Source organism: Erpetoichthys calabaricus, chromosome 8, assembly GCF_900747795.2.
Source record: "Erpetoichthys calabaricus chromosome 8, fErpCal1.3, whole genome shotgun sequence".
NCBI classification, from domain to species: domain Eukaryota; kingdom Metazoa; phylum Chordata; class Cladistia; order Polypteriformes; family Polypteridae; genus Erpetoichthys; species Erpetoichthys calabaricus.
Window position 1 is genome coordinate 195,954,139 of NC_041401.2, and position 15,704 is coordinate 195,969,842.

The following is a 15,704-nucleotide window of genomic DNA, read 5'->3' on the forward strand; positions in this document are numbered from 1 at the left end:
CCAATTTAGAATCGCCAATCCACCTAACCTGCATGTCTTTGGACTGTGGGAGGAAACCCACGCAGACACGGGGAGAACATGCAAACTCCACGCAGGGAGGACCCGGGAAGCGAACCCAGGTCTCCTAACTGCGAGGCAGCTGCACTACCCACTGCGCCACCGTGCCACCCCAAGAGAATCCTGTTTGGAAAATTATGCCCCCCCCCCCCACATTATAGAAACGAATGCCAATAAACACAAATATTCATGTGGGCCAGTGGTTTATTTATTTTTTTTTAATTTCTTCTCTTTTTTGGTTTTTATTCACTCACTCCCAGAAAGAAATGATCATCACTGTCCATCTAGCAGCCTTCTAACCTGTCTGACCAGGTCAGGGCGGAGGGGCAGCTGGAGCCAATCCCAGTAAGGATCGGGTGCAAGGCAGGAGCCACACCTGGGCAGGATGCCAGTCTATCACTGGGTGAACACACACACACACAGTTCACCTAACCTGAATGTGTTTGGACTGTGGGGGGACACCTTATGGACACTAACCATGTGACCTGCTGAGGACGGTGTCACACACGCATGCATGGGAGGCAGCTAAAGGGCCTAAATGAGAGTAATTCCACGCCAGACCAGGGGGTGGCAGAGTGCGCTGACCGTTCACGGGAGATTCTGCTTGGCCCCTTAGATGATGTCACTTCCAGTAGAGACCCTGTGGAAGGAGAGCCTTCTGGTCCCGGCCCTTTTCATGACGTCACGTCCAGGTCCAAGCCTGTGGAAGAGGACCCTTCCGATTCCGGCTCTGATGACTTCATTTCCCTTTCTGGCCTTTAAAGCTGCCATGTTCAAGCTAACTCGGCAGTTTGATCTTGGACTCTGATCTGAGCACATCAGTGCTATCCATTTCCCCATTTGCAGCCCGGGAATATTATACGGGTGGCTGCCCCAAACCTTTTTGATGTCTCTCGTCTCTGATTTTTGTGACAACAGGTAACACATTTAAAAACACCTGACATCTCTTGCCCAGTGTGTACCCTCAGGGCCTTTCCTTGCTATCTGTGTGTGTCTGAACCTCACCATCGAGCGTATTCCCCTAAAGTGGGAATAGTCCTGTCTTTAATAATCCGCAGCCGCACCACCAGCACTTCAGAAGAAGTCACCCACCTGAAGCTCACCCTGTTTGGGCCCGGCCAGTACTTGGATGGGAGACCAATTAGGAAAAGCTGGAAGACGTGTTGGTGAGGCCAGCAGGGGGCGCTTACCCTGTGGTCTGAATGCGTGGATGCCAATGACCCAGTGCAGTGACAAGTGACATCCTTCGGATGAAAAGTAACACTGAAGTCCTGACTCTCTGTGGTCATAAAAGACCACTGGGCATCCATCATAAAGAGTAGGGGGTATACTGATGTCCAGGCTAGTCATTCCGGCCCCCTAATCACCCCCTGTCTCTAACTGACACTCTCTATCTCTCATCACTTCACCAGCTGACAGCTCATGTGTGGTGAGTGTACTTGTGCAAAGATGGCTGCCGTCCCATCATTCAGGTGGATGCCACACATTAGCGCCACTCACTGAAGTGCTTTGAGTAGTGAGAAAGGCGCTATATAAATGTAAAGAATTACAATAGAGTCTTGCTTATCTGACATAAACGGGCTGGCAGAACGTCGGATAAGCGAAAATGTCGGATAATGGGAGGTGTTAAGTAAAAGCCTATTAAATGTCAAACTATGTTATAATTGTACACATTACAAACCTAATAATCATGTTTTACAACAAAACAACAGAAAAAATGAACTTAGCAACAAAAAATAGATTACACTCACAAGTTGAAGTTGCGTTTTTTTGGGGTTTTTTTGCGGTGGGACGTCGGATAATACAGAATGTCGGATAAGTGAAAGTCAGATAAGCGAGACTCTACTGTATTACTATTATTAGTTTGTGAGTACCCGCAGGCAGACCATCTAGGAGAAGCTTGGGAAGAGGTGGGTGTTGGTGAGGCCAGCTGGGGGCACTTACCCTGTGGTCTGTGTGTGGATCCGAATGCCCCAGTGTAGTGATGGGCACACTGTGCTGTAAAAATGAGACATAAAACCGAGGTCATGTGACTCTGTGGTCATTTTTCATTAAGAGCAGGGTGGTTCCCCATGTCCAGGCTTAATTTCCCACCATTAGGACACTGCAGGAATGGCTGCTGAAAATGGGGCTTGGCAGCCACATCTACTATAAAACTAAACACTAAAGTCTGCGTGTCCAGTGCCTCTGAGCAATCTGATTGGTCAGCTCGGCTTTGGTGACGCAACAAAAGAGGAAGAGTGAGTGTGAGACCCACAAGTAGGAGTAATGGCATGGGAGGCATGCTGGGAGAGCTGGCAAGTATAAAAGGGGACAGGAGGCGGGGAAAGCCGTCCCGAAAAAAATGCAGGCTTAACTCTTAACTCGGGGCGGATGTCAAGAGGAGATTTTGATTTTGGTAGTCACAAAACCCACCGTTATGCTTTGCTAGACGGAGAGTTAGTTGTGTTGGTTTGACCGAGATTCCCTGCGCTCGTGTGAGTAGCGAGGACAATGGCATCTGGCAAGATATCAAAGCGGACGCATAAAGCAAAATACTCAATGGGCGATGTTTTGCATATTCTCGCTGAATTGGACTCTGACTTGTCCGACTCTAAGAGATCAGAAATGAAGGTGAGGTGGCAGCATGAGCTGATCGTGGCGATGGACAGGTTCGTGTAGCTGAGGCACCAACGGCGACGTCAACCTGGGAGGGCCGGCAAGACGTACAACCAGATTGTGATGCACTGTGACTGCGATTGCCTCTGCCAGCCTGGCACACATTCCTGGCAAAGTGGCAGTCACAGCACGCAGCAGCAGACGTTTCATGTTGCTTCTTGTGTGAAACGATTGCTTTTTGTGCTTTACAGAACACTGTATTTTTTTTGAAAAAGATATCCAGCCCTCAAAGAGTTACTAATAATAATTATGATGGCATCTTATGCCTGAAGAAGGGGCCTGAGTTGCCTCGAAAGCTTGCATATTGCAATCTTTTTAGTTAGCCAATAAAAGGGGTCATTTTGCTTGGCTTTTCTCTATAATAATAATAATAATAATGATAATAATAATAATAATGATAATGATAATAATAATGATAATAACAATAATAATTATAATGATAATAATTATAATAATAATAATGATAATAATAATAATGATGATAATGATAATAATGATAATAATAATGACTAGCCAACCCACGGCGTAGCATACGCCACATAATTATGTATCGATGGGTGAACACTAACCCTAACCCTGAAAGACACAGTTGTCCAAATGGGGTTGGTTTTGAGGATACGACTGTAGGTGAATGAAAAGATGAAATTCTGGAGAGGGCAACATACAATACAGCGTTTTACACGCTGCATACAGCGATTCACACCCGCGACAAATATGATTCTTCGTAGATGGTGCTGTCGCGTCCACCCTCGCTCTCGAAGCATACACACCGCCTGGTCATGTGCCTGCTTGCAAGAGCAACTAACAGAGACCCACCCACCAACTGTAAGACCATGGGATACCCCTCGCAAACTGTTCTACACGCTGCATACATCGATTCACATCCGCGACAAACAGGCTTCTTCAGAGGTGCATGTGGAGGGTAGCACAGACGAACGCGAATGACGCCCTGCTCTGTGAGTTGCTGCGTCTGAGTTGGTGGTCGTTGCTTTGTGAGTTGTCGTCGTATCCAATGGTCTTAGAGGTGGTGGGCGTGGCTCCGTCCTGCGTGCTTCCATGGGTGTCTTGCTTGCGCTGGTGGCGGCTTAGTGAATTATATATATAGATAATAATAATAATGATAATAATAATAATAATGATGATGATAATAATAATAATAATGATAATGGTAATAATGATAATAATAATGATAATAATGATAATAATAATACTAATAATGATGATAATAATAATAATAATGATAATAATGATAATAATAATAATAATGATAATAATAACAATAATGATAATAATGATAAAAATAATGATAATGATGATAATGATAATAATAATAATGATAATAATGATAATAATGGTAATAATAATAATGATAATAATAATAATGATAATAATAATAATGATAATTCTTTACATATATCCTTATATAGCACGTTTTCCACCACTCAAAGCGCCTCAGTGAGTGGGGAGCCACTTCACTTTACAGGACAAGGAGCACCTGGGAATAAACGTGAACACCGTGGGCAAGAGATGGCAAACATTTTTAACTGATTTTATTGCCTGCTGGGCACAGCTGGCACAAATAATAAATAAAAAAATCAGTCATACCAAGCAGTAACGGCCATTATACCGCACACACTAGTAACGCCTTGGCGATATTCTGAAATCAATGTAATGGCATCTTGAGAATTTCTATCAAAAACACAAACACTTTTGGGTGACTTTACATTTTTCGCTCATCACATCATTAACGTCGATCCCATTACGTGTGTGCTTTGCTTTACGCAGACCACTGCCGCTAACTGAGATGCTTGTAAATGTGAACTCTGGTGCTCGGCCCACTTACGCCGTCGTCTTTCTTGCCGTCCCGGCGGATCGGCTCGTTGAGATCCTCCTGGCTGCGGTAGCTGAAACTCTGGATGGCTTCTGTGACGCCGCGCAGGGAGCTGTAGATCTCGTCCGAGTTCATGTTCTCCGTGTCATAGTCAAGCATGCTTAGACAAACAAAGAAAAAAGAGAGAAAATTACACATCGAGTTACTTCCCGGCACACCGGTGAAATGTCACACATGCTCTTTTATTTTGCCTTTGTGGTGCCATGAATTAGGTTGTTCCCAAGCACATTTGCTACGCCGAAACCCAGAAACATTGCGACTTTTCCAAAAGCGGTTGGTGGTAAACTTCCACTTGAGTGGTTCGAGTAAACATCTCGGGTCACGGCAAGCGGCTGACACAGAAGCTGTGCCGACATCCGCATGATTAAAAGCTCAGAATGAAGCGACTGGACGAGCTCCTTTCAGCTTGAGGGCAAATTTAGGTGCAGAAAGGCGATGGTCGTTGGCTCCAAACTGACGGTGGGCCTTCTTCAGATTTTACCAAAGGTGGCCACCGTGAGCTTCGACTGAGCGGCGTACAAACCGCCGCCCGTCCGCCGCACGTCTTTTTCTATCAAATCCAAATTACTGAAAAAAGGTTGGATTTTCATTATATTTTTGGTTTGCCCACCCAGTTGAAATTCCTTATTTTTACCGTCTGCCCAAATGATTTGATCCTCAGCACCGTCCATTACATAAATACGACTCTGGATGTAGAGAGTGATCTGCTACTGGGAACATCCCCGTTTGAACAAATACAAAATGAGAGGAGCGTTAGTGGCAGGTGAGAGAAAGAGTCAAGGCCAAAATCAAAAGTGAAATACAAAACTGGGAACGAAAGCCACTGGAAAAGAAATCAAAGCAAAACTCATGCAGATGAAGGCAGAGCAGAGGACACAGCATGAAGGAAGACTAGAGGGCTGAACCATAAAGGGGTGTCACAATATTCACTCCTCTCTCTTAAATCGACTGCCCGGACCTCAGACGGCTCTAATAAAACGTTGAAGAAGATCCACTCGCCCTACGAGAATTGGACGTCGGTCGCGATGGCTGACTGGCGCCGTCTGCTCGCTATGCTCAGGGATTACGTGAGAGGAAAACGCACAAACTTCACCTGGGCAGCAAAGGCGACTGGACTGAAACGGGTGCCGACGCAAGGCTCAAATGAGCGTCAGGCGGCCATTTTCTAACAAACGGACCTCCTTTATGAAGCGCCCCCAAGTTCACTCATTCATTCATTTTCCAACGCTTATCCGGGACGCGGGGGGTGGCAACAGTCCTAACGGTGAGACCCAGACGTCCCAAACCCCAGTCGCCAACTCGTGCTGACGTCTGTGTTCCCCCTTGGAGTTCTGCCGATGCTGACGTTGCTCTATTCCCACCTTGGAGTTTTGCCATTTGGTTGGCCGCTCTTCTTTCATTCATTTTCCATCGATTACCCAGGACTGGGCAGCGGGGGGGCTGAGCAACAGTCCTAACGGTGAGACCCAGACGTCCCATACCCCAGTCGCAGTTGCCAACTCGTGCTGTGGGATCCCAAGGTATTCCCAGGCCATTTGGGGGGGGATTCAATCCTTCCAGACAGCCCTGGGTCTTTCCTGGGGTCTCCTCCTCCGCAGGGAAGATGGCCGAGGGGGGGGCAACCAAATCAATTAGTGCCTCTATTCTGCTATTCTGAGTCTCTCCCAGATGTCTCTGCTTTCCACCCTACGGAGTAAACTCCCTCGGACCTGCAATCTCATTCTTTCCGTCATCACCCAAAGTTCAGAACCACAGGTGAGGTAGGGACGTCAACCGACTGGTAAAACAAGAGCATCACCTTCTGGCTCAGCTCCTTCTTCACTGATATGGATTGTGGTGGTAAGCGTGGTCAGCCCACCTGTCAATCTCAAAGACAAGACATCTCAAATACACTTTCAAATATATTTCTAATAATTCTTTACATGTATATAGCGCTTTTCTAACTACTCAAAGCGTCCTCCACACAGGGAGGACACGGGAAGCGAACCCACAATCTCCTTACTACAAAGCAGCAATAACCGCGCCTGCACTGCAAATGACTTTTAAAATATCTTAAATTGATCTGTCATGCATGTTAAGGTATCTCAAAATCATTTCCCCCAAAAATGCCTATTCTTTCAATGGGACGTCCTGTTTATTATAAGATATCTTAAGATGTATTTGAGATACCTTTAATTGAGCGGGAAGTGGTTTTGAGATATCTGGAAATATATTTCAAATATCTTCAACTGTATTGTAGATACAAGAAAATGTCTTTTAGATATCTTGAAATACAACTTGAGATATCTAGAAATATATTGCAAGATATCTGAAATGGAGCAGAGACCCATGTTAAGATATCATGAAATGAATTTTACATATCTAAAAAATGTATTTTAGATATCTCAAACAACAGTGAATTTGAAGTTATCTTCAATGCTTTTTAAGATATCTTAATTATATTTCACGAAATCCTAAAATAACTTCCCCCTCATTTTCAGATATCCCAACATAACTTCCTGCGCATTTTAAAACAGACCGGAAGTCCCATTAAAAGAACAGGAAATTTTATAGGAAGTGATTTCGAGATATCTCATAATGTACAGCACATCATTACAAGATATCTGGAAATCTATTTGAGATATCAGAAAATGATTTTTAGATATCTTAACCCTTTGCGGTCGTTAGGCCAGAAAACTGGCCTTAGTAAAAAGTGCGCTATAGGTCGTCAGGCCACCGCTGGTGGCCCTGCAAGTTTCTGACCGATTTGCACAGTCGCCTGGTCGAGAAAAGTGGCCTGTGTTATTCCTACGTGCTTGAAAAAAATAACTGCTGTAATTATTGGCGTTTTTTCAATAATTAATTACGACTAATATAGCGTGACGTTGAAAATTAAATACGACTGCAAAGGGTTAAAACAGATGCATTTTTAGATATCTGCCTGTAATTCAATTTACGATTTGTGTAATGCATTTCCAGATATCTTAAAATTCATTTTGAGATTTCTCTGAATGTTAATTTGGCTTGCCATAAAGACCGCAAGACAAGCCACATTAGTGAGTCTTCATTGTTTGTTCATTTATTTTTATTTTTAAAGCTGTCTTTTTGTTTTTAATTATATTTTTTTCAAACATCCATCCATCCTGCTATATCCTAACTAAAGGGTCATGGTGGTCTGCTGGAGCCAATCCCAGCCAACACAGGGCACAAGGCAGGAACCAATCCCGGGCAGTGTGCCAACCCACTGCAGGACACACACACCAAACACACTAGGGACAATTTAGAATCGTCAGCGCACCTAACCTGCATGTCTTTGGACTGTGAGAGGAAACCCACGCAGACATGGGGAGGGAAGACCCAGGAAGCGAACCCGGGTCTCATAACTGCGAGGCAGCAGCGCTGCCCACTGTGCCACCCATAGTAAATTATCCATCCATAATAATAATAATTCTTTACATTTATATAGCGCTTTTCTCATTACTCAAAGCACTCAGCAATTGCAGGTTAAGGGCCTTGCTGAAGGGCCCAACAGAGCAGAGTACCTTTTGGCATTTACGGGATTCGAACCGGCAACCTTCCGATTGCCAGGGCATATCCCTAGCCTCAGAGCCACCACTCCGTCCATCCATCATGCTATATCCTAACTACAGGGTCAGGGGGTCTGCTGGAGCCAATTCCAGCCAACACGGGGCACAAGGCAGGAACCAATCCCGGGCAGGGTGCCAACCCACCGCAGGGCACACACACACCCACCCACCACACACTAGGGACAATTTAGAATCGTCAGCGCACCTAACCTGCATGTCTTTGGACTGTGAGAGGAAACCCACGCAGACACGGGGAGGGAAGACCCAGGAAGTGAACCCGGGTCTCATAACTGCAAGGCAGCAGCGCTACCCACTGTGCCACCCATAGTAAATTATCCATCCATAATAATAATAATAATAATAATTCTTTGCATTTATATAGCGCTTTTCTCATTACTCAAAGCGCTCAGCAATTGCAGGTTAAGGGCCTTGCTGAAGGGCCCAACAGAGCAGAGTACCTTTTGGCATTTACGGGATTCGAACCGGCAACCTTCTGATTGCCAGGGCATATCCCTAGCCTCAGAGCCACCACTCCGTCCATGAATTTCCCATTGGGATTAATAAAGTATCTATCTATCTATCTATCTCTCTATCCATCATGCTATATCCTAACTACAGGGTCAGGGGGGTCTGCTGGAGCCAATCCCAGCCAACACGGGGCACAAGGCAGGAACCAATCCCGGGCAGGGTGCCAACCCACCGCAGGGCGCACACACACACCCACCCACCACACACTAGGGACAATTTAGAATCGTCAGTGCACCTAACCTGCATGTCTTTGGACTGTGAGAGGAAACCCACGCAGACACGGGGAGAACATGCAAACTCCACGCAGAGAGGACCCGGGAAGCGAACCACTGCACCACCGTGCCGCCTTTTTTCAAACAATTAAAAAAAAAAAAATAACACTTTATTTTCCTGCCGGGCAATGGCGGGTATTTCAGCCTTTGAAACTTCTGACGTGCTTGTCATTCTACATAAACGTCTGACAAGAAGATCTAAAAACGCAGCAGCAGCTGACTTCTCCAAACGTCTGTCCCCGACCGGACATTTCAATAGGACATTAACGCTGAGGTCTTACATTTCAACCCGCCTTAGTCACGTAGCTCAGCCAGTTTCTTTCTATTTCTTAAGAAGTTTCTTACAGTGTATTGCAGTGGCACAAATGGGGGGCACTATAAATTGCGCGGTGTGTACACAGACAGAGGCACGCCACTTGTGTAGGTCTAATAGTACAGACTGGACGCCACAGACACTGAGGGGCACCATCACACCCTCCCCAACCCCCCCAGCGCCACCCAGGGTTCCAGATGGGTACTGACTGCACTTTAAACTCTGCCCACTGGCTGGCTAAGAAGCGGAGAGACTGGCACGTTGACTGGCGATACTGTGACACCCCAGTTGCAGCTCGGTGGTCCCGTGTTACCTGGGAGAGTAAGAGCGCCTCAAGGCCTTGTGGCAGGGCGGGGCGGGGATGGAGTGAGTCTGAGGAGGGGGGGGCGGGTGCTTTGACAGCCCATCAGCACTCCAACCCCAAAAGCGACTGCAGCCACAGAGCAGACGGGGAGGAAGAAGAAGAACAAGAAGAAGAAGAAGAAGGGAGAGGGCGACACGGAAAAAGGTGGAGAGAGAAAAAGAGGAAAAGGGGGAGAGAAAGAGAAAAAGAAACTATAGTCGGAGCGGCTCATTAGGGGCATGCGCTTGTTAAGAAGCAACTCATAAACAAGACAAGCGCACGCCGTCGGCACACAAATCACACAAACACCCTTCATGAACGTCTCCTTGGCTGTGCCCATGTGGGGGTCTCTCTCTGACACTCTTATTTTGAATCCCCTTTGTTCAGCCCGAGTGGTCTCGGCCTTTCTGGAGGGTCTGTCTCTACAGTCTTCTTACATTCCTTCAGACATTTTATGAGGAGCACAGCAACAACAAACATGACTAAAACAGCAGACATGCGAGTGTTTAGGGAGTCGCCTGCCCACTCAAAGAGCTGTACTGTATATAGAAATCATTTTAATTATATTTCAGGTAGTTAAATATTTCACTGCGGGTTTACTAAACACATCCTGAAACGAGAGCAGTAAACTTGGTTTGACCTCTAAGGACAGGCCCTGAAAGCGGCTCAAACCGGCGGGCACTAACCTGCGAATCGGAGAGAACAGAGTCCGAAAGGCGCAGGGAGATGGCGCACAGCATCACCTCGGGTCGCATCTCAGCTTTACGGTTAAGCAAAAGGACGCGTTCTGTTCCTCCATCACCACGACTCACTGTTTATAGCACCTTGCAGAGACAGCAGACCGAAAATGTGTAGTCACATGGCCTTAGTGCCAAATGGGAGGAGTGGATTCTGTATTCTCTTTTGATTCAGTGGGTGGCACGCTGGCACAAGCACTACAGCTTCAAAGATCCACCATGCCAGCTTTAAGCCCTGCCTGATCCGAGTGCTGTTTGCATGTCTACTGTCCTGCAGGATCTCACCACCTACAGACGATCTCAGACCACCACTGCTGTATCGATCGTGGGAACGAGTCGGAGCCCAGTGGGGCTGGTGGGGGACTTCGGAATCGACACCAACAAGACACAAGAGTGGGTGGCAGCATACCAAGGAGCCCCGGAGACCTGTGGAGGTGGTGCAGAACAGGGGGTCCATAGGGATGGCAAACGAGACTGGCGCTGTATAAGACGACTGTGCTTCAAATTTCAGGCATTAAAGACCATTCTGTGCTTGCAGGAATAGACTGCAGTGGGCTTAGAAAATGGGCTGAGGGAGAGAACATGGAAATTCAACACAGAATCAAGCCCAAGTGCTTGACGTAGCCCCCGTGCCACCGTGTTGTTACATAAAACATCAAATAAAGTAAACCACAAACAAACAAAGCAGTTAACACAACAAACAAAATACTTTGTAAGCCGAATGCAAATGCAGTTCACGCGGCACAACGCACAGGCAAACAGGAGCCATTAACTACTGCAGGACAAGGCACTTCTAGTGACACCGAGATTTGGGCAACGAAATTCAAAGCTCCTTAACTTAGGAATGGCACATCATGCGAGTGCAGAGCGGCGATGTGCAAAGGCCACTTGAGGGACGAGATCAGCCTAAAGGATCGATGCGAACAGGAGCAGACCCTCGAGGCTCCTTCACCAATGTCTCCAAATGGAAACAAAGCAGGGAAACTATGGGACGACGGTCATCAGGCCTTCCACGGCAAAGCTACTGTGCGTCACTCAACAGTGACAGCCAACTGGTGACGATGAGCAGAATCCTGAGAAGCAAACACTACAGTGGAGAGCAGTTAAAGTATTAGAACAAAACTAAATCAAAAAAATTACTTTCGTTATTAAAGACGAGTCAACAAAGTACAGAATGAGTACACACTGGAAAAATGTCAAGCAGTGAGATCAACGCAGACGACAACTGGCAAACACTACAATGGGCAAAGTGCCCCCCAAACACTTCACTTTGGAGTAAAGCTTGATGTGACGTGTCAGTAGAAATTCAAGGCAGTTTATTATCCTCTAAAATGAGAAACTGACCTCAGATAAGATGAAAAGCTGTTTGTTTAGAATTCCGCCTCAATTTTAATCCTCCATTAAAGCAGACAGTTGGCCGACACTCACCGAGTTGACTGTATGGTGGACGTGATTTAAAAATATTTCATACGTCTACATTTACTCATGTCACCTACCTGTACTTACTGATCAGTAGGCATATCTGCATACTCCTGTAAACTCAGATATCATAAAGATATACGGGATATGGCACCTCACTGTCTACAGCACCCTACTCTACTACCTGCACTTTCTGCTTAGAAGACAACACTGCATTTTGTTGTAGCTGTACAATGACAATAAAATGGAATCTAATCTAATGTAATGTAACCTAATCGAATAAATCAGATCTAATGTAATGTAATCTAATCTGATCTAATCAAATGTAATATAACGTGATGTAATCTAATCGAATAAATCAAATCTAATCAAATATAATGTAATGTGATGTAACCTAATCTAACATAATGTAATGTAATCTGATTTGATCTAATCTAATATAATGTAATCTCATGTAAAATGTAATTGAATGCAATGTAATTGAATCGAATTGCATTTAATGGAATCAAATCTAATGTAATGTAATGGAATCAAATCTAATGTAATGTAATCTAATCTGATCTAATCAAATGTAATCTAATCGAATGTAATGTAATGTGATGTAACCTGATCTGATCCAATATAATCAAATGTAATGTAATCTGATTTAATCTAATATAATGTAATGTAATCTGATGTAAAATGTAATCGAATGTAATGTAATCTAATCAAACAAATCAAATTTAATCGAATGTAATGTGATGTAACCTAATCTAACGTAATGTAATCTAATCTGATCTGATCTAATCTAATATAATGTAATGTAATCTCATGTAAAATCTAATCGAACGTAATATAATGTGATGTAACCTGATCTGATCCAATATAATCGAATGTAATGTAATCTGATCTAATCAAATGTAATATAATGTGATGTAATCTAAGCGAATGCAATGTAATGTGATGTAATATAATGTAATCTAATCGAATGTAATGTAATTTAATCAAATCGCATCTAATGGAATCAAATCTAATGGAATCAATTCTAATGTAATGTAATGTAATCTAATCTGATCTAATCAAATGTAATCTAATCGAATGTAATGTAATGTGATGTAACCTGATCTGATCCAATATAATCAAATGTAATGTAATCTGATCTAATCAAATGTAATATAATGTGATGTAATCTAAGCAAATGTAATGTAATGTGATGTATTGTAATCTAATCAAATCTAATGTAATGTAATTGAATCAAATCTAATTGAATGTAATGTAACCTAATGTAATGTAATCTGATCTGATCTAATCAAATGTAATATAATGTGATGTAATCTAATCTAATGTAATGTAATCTGATCTAATCTAATCTAATATAATGTAATGTAATCTGATGTAAAATGTAATCGAATGTAATGTAATTTAATCGAACAAATCAAATTTAATCGAATGTAATGTAATGTGATGTAACCTAATCTAACGTAATGTAATGTAATCTGATCTGATCTAATCTAATATAATGTAATGTAATCTCATGTAAAATCTAATCGAACGTAATATAATGTGATGTAACCTGATCTGATACAATATAATTGAATGTAATGTAATCTGATCTAATCAAATGTAATATAATGTGATGTAATCTAAGCAAATGTAATGTAATGTAATCTAATCTAATCAAATGTAATGTAATTGAATCAAATCTAATTGAATGTAATGTAATCTAATGTAATGTAATCTGATCTGATCTAGATCGGATGTAAAATGTAATGTAATCTAATCTAATCGAACAAATCAAATTTAATCGAATGTAATGTAATGTGATGTAACCTAATCTAATGTAATGTAATCTAATCTGATTTGATCTAATCTAATACAATGTAATGTAATCTCATGTAAAATGTAATCGAATGTAATGTAATTGAATCGAATCGCATCTAATGTAATGTAATGTGATGTAATGTAATGTAATCTAATCTAATCTAACTCAATGTAATGTAATTGAATCACATCTAATCGAATCAAATCTAATGTAATGTAACTGAATCAAATCAAATCAAATCTAACTGAATGTAATATAATGTGACGTAATGTAATCTAATCGAATCTAATATAATGTAATCGAATATAATCAAATCTAATCTAATCCCTAATGTAATGTAATCTAATCTAATTGAATCCCACCTGGCTTGACTGGTTTATGTTATAAAAAACAAATATTGTAAAATTCCATGATTTCCTGGGGCACAAGATGGTAGATTAAAGGAGCACTCCATCCAATAAAGTTTTTTTATAAGGGGTTACTTACCCCTTGTATTTTGTAGTAATGTCATGTTTTCATACAGAACTGAGATAAAATAAATACATTTCTGATATAATCAAACTCCCTGGAGATAGATATTGGACAACAGCAAACAATATTAAAACATCAATGGAAAAAATCTCACATTGCTGACGTCGCATAGTCCACACGTGTAGCCATCCAGTTGTATGCTCACACATGTATATTTATTGAAGTCTTGTTAAGTACATCAATTCTAGAACTAAAACAGAACGAGGCGCCCAAGTATTCAAGTAGGCCGTATGCTCATCACAGTAGTGCTGCTGACGTTTATCCAGTGAAATTTCAGTTGCTCCGTCACTCCCGTTGTCCGAACTGCACTTGTGATTTTTGTTTAGTGGTGAGAAGTTCAGGTTTCAGTGTACAGATGGCTCTACAGCTGAACATGGTTGTGTACCTTTATGTAAGTACAACAGGGCACTTAGTTTTCCTACATTTCCCTAACCTGAATGGACCGGCGCTACCCACAGAGAGAGATCTTTATGGTTCGTCCATCGAGACTGTAGCCGTCATTTTAAACAAGAGGATTTTCGAGAGCCACTGTTCTGAGACAGAGTGGCGACGGTTGAAGAAGGGCGAGGCTCCTGCATTGTTTGAATGGAACAGTTTCTCTGTTCCACTTTCAAAACCAGGGAGTTTGGGAGAGGAGGATGACACACCGGATAAGGAGGACGATGATAAAATCCTCGAGGACCACCACGACGATGCGTCGTCTCCAGATAACTGAGTTGTCGACCTACATGTCTCTCAGAGAGGAAATCCTTCAGCTGAGGAAACAAATTGGTGTTCACCGCTTTGCTGGCTCAGAGACACTCACTTTGTAACAAGGTAAGATGTCCAGCAGACTCGTGTTATTATGTATTGTAACATGGATGGATGGATTCTCGACTCTTTGAGGTGGCTCACTATCCTTAACAGGACTGCTTGCCTTTTGCTGCACTAATTGGAAAAGCGTGTGCGACTGTGCGGAGCTGTCATTCTCATAGGTCAGGGGTCCTCAATCACGGTCCTGGACGTTTTTGCTCCAACCCAATTGCTTCATAAGAAGCACTTATTGCTTCTGCTTCACTTTAGTTGTGTTGCTCGTTAAGATTTTGAACCCATATTGCTTATTTTAGTCTTAAACAGCTGTACTCTCGGTTTTTAATTTGCTCCTAATTAGCAATAACATGCAAATGAGAAAAAAGACCAGCATTTCTCCATTTAGCTTGTTACCACTTACGCCTGTGTGTATTTATCACAAACTATTGAGTTTAATTAAATATTTGGAAGGAAAGTGAAGAGAAAAAAGTGAAGGACTGAGAATAACTCGTCTGTTTTGGCCTTCAAATCATTTGGATGATATCCTTAAAAAGAGGAAGAAAATCGAGGATATGAGAAAGAGCTGACATAGCAGAGTTAAAGCACCAACAAGCCAGGAAATTAAATTATTGGAAAGAATTACTTTCTAATTAAGCAGCCGGGTTAGAACAAAAACCTGCAGCCACTGCAGCCCCCCAGGACTGTGATTGAAGACCCCTGTCATAGGCGCTCTGGTTTAGGTAATGTAATCCCAGCTTCTTCTTCTCGTGATTCATCCCTGGCTGACGTATCTTGTCCA

General features: G+C 43.0%; 1 protein-coding gene across 32 annotated transcripts in view; it reads right to left on the bottom strand.

The window, feature by feature from the left end:
• Positions 1-15,704, bottom strand: part of clasp1a (cytoplasmic linker associated protein 1a) — a 991,009-nt gene that overhangs the window by 704,075 nt on the left and 271,230 nt on the right. For 21 of the 32 annotated variants that reach the window (XR_007935484.1, XM_051930265.1, XM_051930261.1 and 18 more), the window contains 2 exons: positions 9,599-9,715; positions 4,559-4,706 (listed from right to left, as the gene is read on the bottom strand). Coding sequence is in view for 31 of the 32 variants with exons in the window: in XM_051930265.1 (XP_051786225.1) it covers positions 4,559-4,706; positions 9,599-9,715 (265 nt within the window). In the remaining variant the exon portion in view is untranslated. The remainder of the gene's footprint in view (positions 1-4,558; positions 4,707-9,598; positions 9,716-15,704) is intronic. The other 11 variants (XM_051930271.1, XM_051930280.1, XM_051930277.1 and 8 more) reach the window with 1 other exon arrangement.